The sequence below is a fragment of the Pteropus vampyrus genome, unplaced genomic scaffold (assembly GCF_000151845.1).
Source record: "Pteropus vampyrus isolate Shadow unplaced genomic scaffold, Pvam_2.0 Scaffold52, whole genome shotgun sequence".
In the NCBI taxonomy this organism is placed as follows: domain Eukaryota; kingdom Metazoa; phylum Chordata; class Mammalia; order Chiroptera; family Pteropodidae; genus Pteropus; species Pteropus vampyrus.
The window spans coordinates 1,969,896-1,978,216 of NW_011888833.1; the positions used below are offsets into that span (position 1 = coordinate 1,969,896).

The 8,321-nt window shown below is 39.2% G+C and overlaps 1 protein-coding gene and 1 pseudogene across 12 annotated transcripts in view; one reads left to right on the plus strand and one right to left on the minus strand.

The window, feature by feature from the left end:
- The window catches only part of PAN3 (PAN3 poly(A) specific ribonuclease subunit), a 113,396-nt gene that overhangs the window by 32,000 nt on the left and 73,075 nt on the right, over positions 1–8,321 (minus strand). For all 12 annotated transcript variants that reach the window (XM_023530693.1, XM_023530687.1, XM_023530688.1 and 9 more), the window contains 3 exons: positions 2,893–3,140; positions 1,750–1,806; positions 596–700 (listed from right to left, as the gene is read on the minus strand). In XM_023530693.1, coding sequence (XP_023386461.1) covers positions 596–700; positions 1,750–1,806; positions 2,893–3,140 — 410 coding nt within the window. The remainder of the gene's footprint in view (positions 1–595; positions 701–1,749; positions 1,807–2,892; positions 3,141–8,321) is intronic.
- On the plus strand, positions 6,979–7,095 carry LOC111739686 (annotated as a pseudogene).

The following is an 8,321-nucleotide window of genomic DNA, read 5'->3' on the forward strand; positions in this document are numbered from 1 at the left end:
CGACTCTGGCTGGAAACTCAGGTCCACTCCTAAGTTGGTCAATAACCCGCTGACGAACATCACACTGCTACAACTTTCTTCTGGGAAACGAAATTTTTTCTGAGAATCATGTGTAAAATGAAATTCTACATATCAAGTAATACCTAACAAAAAATTTTATAAAACCTGTTTTATAGAAAATATGAAGCTCTCTTAAAATAAGGTTTATTTCTGGGCCAAACTACCTAATCTCAACCTACAGATATTAGCAAACGTTGCCTGAAAGTTAGAAACCATTTAAATTATTTATATATTTCAAAGAAAATTTTTGATGCACGGGATACAAAGTGCAGACAGATGGCCCATTTAAATTTCTGTGTTTTATACCCTAACACATCATTACTCAGTGAGCTCACAAGTTGGTAATTTTTCTGAAAAACAGCTTTCCTTAAATAAATACGTCAACGAGAACTCATAAATTCTAAATCCTATCTGCTTTAGTAGGGAACATTGGATTAAACACTGTGAAACGTATGATGTGAGAAGCTGCTCTTTGTCCAGTTGTCTGTCAGGGTGTCATGGGCAGGGCCGCCCCCCGGGACTCCGGCCTGCCTACCTGTCGGAGTTCATCGGCCATGAAGAACGAGGGTGCGTTTGCTTTCGGTTGCATATAAGCAACGTGAGGTGCAGTTGGAGGATAAATGTGATAGTTTGGAAATACCTAAAAAGGTAGGGAGAAAACGTAACCCCGGTTTTCTTCACTTAATAAGTTTTTTCATCGTTTTGATAAAACGTAATCTTTTACCGACAGTGCTAAATTGATATTTTAAATCTTTCAATGACAGAGAACAGCTGTTAACCAGTAGACTTTCTGAATGAATTCATTTTTAATCTTATATTTAATGATCGAGTTGAAAAAATCTAACAAGAAAAGAAACATTCCTTCTGATACAGTAAAATTTAAGCTCCAATGAGAGGCAAAAGTAGTTCTCTGGATGAATGTCACACAAACGACTTGCAAGTATTTTGAAAAGCGTTTGGGAGAGAGAAGAAAGCAGATACGAAGGTGCTGGCCACAGCCAGAGGATGGGTGACTGCACCCTGGCCGCCCACACAACGGCCAACCTCAAGCGTCACCCAAATACTCGTTAAAGCAGCGCTTCAAACGGCGACAGTGAGCAGGGCCGATGTACTCTGGCCGGCGGCGCAGGTGAACACGAAGCCGCCACAGCCATCGCCATCCCGCCACCCCGCTTCCTCCTGCCCGCTCCGCCTCTGCTCCCCTCACTGGTCCACGAGGCAAAATCGAAGTGCATTCGACAGTATCTTTTCTCTTGCTCTATTTTTTTTTCATTTTAAAAGCTGAAACAAACATTTTGTTCTCTTTTAAAAATTAATTCAGCCGACTCCTGATGCCGTCAGATAATCACTCTGCTCTGATCTCAGCACAAAGTGGCCGTGCGACACTCACAAGGTCCCTTCGCTTTGCGTCTGCCTTGGTTTCTGCAGACAGTATAGTCAGCCTTAACGACCTCAGGTTTACCATGAGCACATTTTTAAGAGTGATTTGAAGGGTAAAAACATAAAAATATGCCATATATAATCTCTACAGAAACAGCTGAGACAGTTTGGTGACAAAAGAACCTCTTTTATAGATTAAACTGAAATATAATGAAAACATAAATAATTATAAGATATAATAAACCCCCCAAAAGGCAAAACGTTGATGGAATTCTTACTTGAGAGAACCAAGGAAAGTCTCTACTCTACCTCAATTATTTGACCTTCTGTTCGGCAAGCTGTTCTGTGATAATTTTTGAAAGATCTCTGACCAAAAACAAAAACAAAAACAAAACACCGTGTTATTATTTTTTAAAAAGCATTAACATGATTTACAGTACAAGCACTTCTATAAACGTCAGTTTTTCTCCAACGCGGCGAGGTATTAGATTATTACCCCAGGTACAGTCGGGGAAGTCATCTCAAAGGTACTAAGACTCAAGAGTCACAAAACAATGGCAGAACTGGGACTCTTAAAAATAAACAACAGAAAAGTAACGTTCACTCTCCACTCAGACTGCCTTTTAGTAAAGCATTAACCAAAATCCATCACGGATTTAACTCGTGGGGTGAAACGTGCTTATTACTGAGATGTACAAGCGCTGTTCGTCCAAGCCGACTACATGAACATGTCAAATGTCTACGGCTTAGACCAACTTTCCTCTTTAAGTGGAACTTGGCTTTTTCAGTCATGAGCTCTTCATCTACTATTTATTTTTCTATAGTTAAAAGTAATAATTTTTGAATAATGAATCTGAAAAGGTAGAATTTATGGAACGTGACAACTCTCCCCACGGTCCCCTCTCCCTGCTCTCCTGAAGGTGCTTTGGCAGCTGGCTATTTCTTCAACTGTAATCCAGGTCCCTAAGCCACCTCCCTCCTTGCCAATGAATGATCCATACTGGAGGCGTCTTACACTCTGTGTCCTCCACTACCCAGAGATCTGGCTATTAGATCCACGCCCACCTAAGGCAAGAGCTCATCATCGGTTTGCTCTCAGTAACTACTGATCAGAAACTGTCTCCTTTCTCTAGCTTCTTACTAGGGGCACACAAGGTCAGCCAATGTCAACTCCAGCTGGTGCAAGTAATGGGTAACCACATAAGCGAAACACGCCGTCGAGTACTGAACTAGAGCTTGCATGTTAAAATCAGATCTGAACGAAACTAGAGTTCTTATTAATGCAAAAGCAGATTACTTTGCAGAGAAGAGATCGGGATTATCAGCTAAGTTAGAAAATTAACTACCCGCTTTGATATCACAATAAAGGGATGCGGGAAGGGGTCAACCTGCTCGTCACTAACCAGAGAAACTGTCAGGAGAGCGCTGCCACCTCCCGTAACGCAGACGTACCATTCCAGTCACGGGGGCTGGCGTGGCGTCCGTGTAGAAATACGTCGTCCCGCCGACGGTCTCCTTCTGGATGACCTGGCCGGCGGACGGCGTCTGAGACACAGGAGTACTGACGGGCGTGGAGGCACTGGAAGGCACCATGTAGCTCGCTGGGTTTGGAGTGTGACTTCTTCTTCTGGGAGCAGGAGAAGTGTGTGGCGTGATCTTGGGGGAGTGAAGAGGAGACGACCCCGCAGACAATGACATTCCTGAAGAAGACAGAAAACCATTTCTTAGGGAGCAAAAACTGGTTCTAGAGAAAAACATCTGGAAAATAAAACGCAAACGTTCGTTTGGAAGAAACATCATCTACAGCAAATTCTTTAAGTGCAAAGATAAAAGACGGAATTTTATCTGGTTTTGATTAGAGAAAGCGCTAGCTAATTAAAGCAAACATAAAGAATTTGTTTTCAAATATAGCCATTTCCAAATAAATGAGGAAACTTATTACAAGAATCGCCTCCTCCATATCAAGGTTTACATGAGAATTAAGAATCATCGATAATTTAATAAATTAATATGATGAAAAAAATGAGAAATAACACACTGAGACACTTTACAAAATTATGCCTCTTATAACAGCCTTGCTTTTATAAAAGGCATAATTCCTTTTCGTTAAGAATCATTTAAAACTATGGCTATTAACAACGGAAATACTACACTCCCCTAAAATATCACAATATTAAAAATTAAACTGTTTAATGAGATTTACTAGATTTTGGGGGCCAGATACGATTAGCAAAATGGTTTGAAAAAGCAAAAAAATTAAGTCTCATCTTAGTTGAGCTACATGGCAGATTAAACTCCACAGTTTTTAATCAAGCAGTATACTGTTTTGATGCCCTTTGTCTTTCACTCCAAGTGGGTATACATTAAAACGCCTGAGAATTTCTGCAGATGCATACTTTTAAAACAAGGCCAACTGATACCACTCTGTTCTAGGGAAAGTTCTACCTAAACACAACCAGTGACAACGCTTTATAGCAGAGCATCCTGTATTAGGAGGGGATCTGTCGTGAAGAAGGGGAAAGAACTGTCTTTACCCTTCGCAAGATTCCAATCTAGCTGAGAAAACAAAACCAGATCATCACATGTAAAAGACATAAAATGACTTACAAAACACTCGAATATAAATTAATATACTGCCAACTACATGCATAAATGCAAATGGATGCACATTAATTAAAACGAAGTCGAGTTCAGTAAAGGCTTAATGGAAGTCATCAGTTCTGAGCAGAGGTTGAAAAGTGTTTCCAGAACTATAGTTACACTTCCTGAAAACAATTAGCTTATGCAGGAACTGTTTTCTGGCTACTTAGGAAATGACCAAAATTCTTCACCTTTGACTGTGCCATCTCACAGTTCAAAAAATAAATAAATAAATAAAGGTTACCAAAATGCCTCTGGTCACAGACATAGGATTAGCAGGGCTATGAATTTCAATTTCCAAGAATACATAAGACGCTAACGTTTTCTGAAAAGATGTAGGTGAACAAAATAAGGTGAGAACTGAGACAACACTTATCTTTACTCTGGATGGCCCTTTCCATTGTCTAAAAAGCCTTGACATAATTATTTTGTCTTTTTGTGAACAAATTTCTGAGTAGGTAGGTAGGTGACAAGTGCCAAAGCACAGATCAGAAATCGGGGTGGGGAGGCGGATTTATTTGACCAAGGACATATGTACAAAGTCAGCAGCAAAGCCAGGTCTCAAACCCACGTCTCCAAACTCCCAATGTAATACGACGTCTACTGCATTAACATTAACATCGGCCAGGAATTCTCAAGTAGGTATTAAATGTGTCTAAGAGACACTTTAAAAATCTAAAACCCCCTTTTAAAAGAAAAAAAAAACAAACAATATTTATAAGGAAGCCAAGATACTATATTAAGATATAAGCCTAATTAAAAAAAAAAAAAAAAAAAACTCGTCCAGGGTTCTCCATGTTTTTCTAATTTTATATCATACATTTAATGGCAGGTTAATCTTTACAGCAGAAATTGGGAAGGTTATTAAACTATTTTCAAAGGATAACTACTCCCTACTTACCTAATATGAAATGCATTTAAGGTAGTTTTCCTAAAGCTAGTCTCAAAGCCTTCCCAAGATAAAACCGGCCAAGTCACCAAAGATGAGTAAATTCACTACCTTTAAATTAAATAACAGCAACCAATATATCTACCAATTCTTAAGCACTTTGTATGTGTCAGGCACCAATGAACGTGCTTCACATACATCGGTCTATTTAATTCTCACAACAACCCTGTGAGGTTGGTACATCACATTTACCTCACAGAGGAGAAAGTCACTGAAAACATTTTTTAAAACTTATTTTAAAGACAAATATAGATTACTAAACAAATGAATCAAGATTCAAATTTAGGTCTATTGGACTCCAAAGTCTGTGCTCTTAGCCAGTACACTCTACAGATGCCCAATTCCTGTCTTACACTCATGACTGGAAAGGGGACCCATCACACTTAGTGTGACCACATGGGCTGTGTGGGGAGGGGAGAGGCAGCACGAGGTGAAGAAAGAGGCTCTGACATCACAGTGGGTGTGCGAGACAAAGGCAGAGTCTCTAAGTCTGAACACAAGGAAAGAGATTACCAAAGACAAGCGGAGGTCAGTTAAGAAGGAAATTCACATACAGTAGAATTTACAAGTTTTAAGTGAACGAAATTTCTCTTAAGAATTTTTAATTTTATAGCTATTCTAAGACAACATTGCAGCACTGAATTCTGAGTTCTGTATCTGAGCCGAGGCTGGCTAGAGTTATTTAAATACGTTCAATATAAAACATATAAAATAGTATCACCACCCATAAGGGTAAGAGGAAACTTAAATTGAATAGGAAGCTAAAAATAAAATTAGCCCCTAAATTAGAGAAACATCAGATCTAGTCACAAAAGGCACAGCTCTGTGCCACCAGAATATTTTATAAAAATGTTGAAGACTTGAGTAAAGTATGCGCACATCTGCTTAGAGAGAGGTATTCTGTACTGTGAAAAAAACAACCACAACACATTTAATATTAACTGCCTAAATGCAACAATGAATTATAAATAGCATGAAGTAGAGCCATACTACACAAATGAGTAGCTAAAAATAAAGGTGAATTACAATGGACAGATTCTATTTCATCTCTATCGCACGTAAATAGTCCTCTCTAAGGTCTACCTTTCCGCACATGAGTAAAGAGGGGTGCTCCCTGTGGGTATTCCAACACCCTGCTATTCACTGGCAATCGATCACCAGAGCACTTACGCAAATACAGGACGAGGATACCAAAGGAGAGAGTGCAGGAATGAAAATCTGTATTTTAAACAAGCTGATTTAGAAATATTTCATTTTTGTGTTTATTTTTTGTATTACTTTTTGTAATTGAGAATGACATTTTGGAAACTTCACATATAATTGCACTATTTCTTACTAAATGAAGATGCGCACTGAAATATTTAAGTTATGTATGATAAATTAATTGCTTTAGGACATTTGGAAAAAAATCTTAAAAGTAGCCAATTCAATTAAAAGTGAGGAAGAGTACAGAAATGATCACTGGAGGAATTAACCAGAGCAATGAACAAAATAAAGAAATGAGACATAAAAATTTTCAAGACTAATTTACAGAGGCAAAAGTATCAGTGTTTTCGGATGACATGATTCTTTCTATATCTGAAAAACCCAAGAAAAACAACAAAAAAGACGTGTAAATAATGACAGATTCATTATAACAAACGGTTACAACATTAATATATACCAAGTGAACAGCCCTCCTAAATACAAGCAACTAGTCAGAGTAATACTGTTTCTGGGAAATGAGAGACTGAGCTAAGAGGGGTACCCTCCCTCACCCCCACCAATGTTACAGATCCACAGAGCAAGATAAAATACAATAACAAAATTTTAAAATATAGCTGAGATGAAAAGAACAGTAACAACAAAAGCTGTTAAGAGCGGAGGTGGTTCCATACTGTAGCAGTGAGCATGTCTGCTTTACACGCAGAAGGTCCTGGGTTCGCGCCCCAGTGAAGCCACGGTCCATGGTCTACGGCCATGCCACCCTGAACAAGCCCGATGTCTGATCTCAGAAGCTAAGCAGGGTCGGGCCTTGGTCAGTACTTGGATGGGAGACCAGCTGGGAAGACCAGGTGCTGTAGGTGTAAATAAAAATAAAATTAAAAAAAACAAAAAAACACTCTAAGGGCAAGAAACAAAGGCCGAGTTTGGAATGAAGGGGTTATATCGTAGGAAGTCCGGAAAATTGCAAGCTAAGCTAGATACAGCCTCTACGAGCTGAGACCTCAGTACCATGCAGACATATGAAACATGGCCTTCAGCCCATAACGTGGGGAACGAAACGAACCCTCAGTGTAAGGCCAGGAGTCTGGAAAAGCTGCACCACCAGTGAAGGTGGGCAAGACAAGTTCTGTCGGCCCACAGAGGCGAAAGGTAAGCTTGTCTGTGGAAGGTACGCAGAGGAGAGGGAAAGGGTGGAGTGGTGTCGAGAGAGACAGACATGCACAGACACGGGACAGAAAACTCCCAGGAGACCCCATCTTACAGGAATCTCAGGGAGAAATTAACATAACACCTGCCTCGCTCTGACACTGGATGCAGAGGGGCAAACACCAGCTATTCTGATGAATACTTCCCACAACACGGAATACACAAGATCTGCCCCCAGAAAATAAACCCACTTAAATGAACTCCCCAAATGAGAAACTGCACGCACAATACACAATACCTGAGATGAGAACGTGCACCTCAGGAATAAATCCCAGATAACAAAACCCTGTCAACGAGATGAAATAACAACTAAAATGATTAAGGACATGAAAAAAGTGACAAAGGTCACGAAGAAAGAAAACACCTGTTCCTCTTAAACAGAACAAACGAGATTCTTTAAGAGTGAAAAATATAAGCGTTAAAATTAAAGAGAAAAAGGCAGACATACTCAAAGAGAAAAAGTAAACCAGAAAAGGATCTGAGGAAATTACCTAGAAATAAAATCTGGAAAATAAGAAGGAGTAAATAACAGACAGAAAAAGTAGAATGAGAAGACAAATGTCCAGGAGAAAAAAAGAAAAGAATACTGGAAAAGCAAGATTCAAAGAAAAAATTGTGATTTTCAACGACTAATCATTCTAGAAGGATTCTCGTTCAATCCTGAACGAGAGTTCGGAACAGAATAAGTAAAATAAAATTCCTTTCAATCAATCTGGTGAAATAGTAGTATGTCAAAAATAAAAGCTACCAGAAAAGAGACAGATTATCTGAGGGAGGGAGAGGAACAACTATTTTACCAGGAGACTGCATCAGCAACACTAGAGAATGAAATAATCTATTCAAAGTAAGAAGAGAAGAGAACTGTCATCTTAAAGTTTAT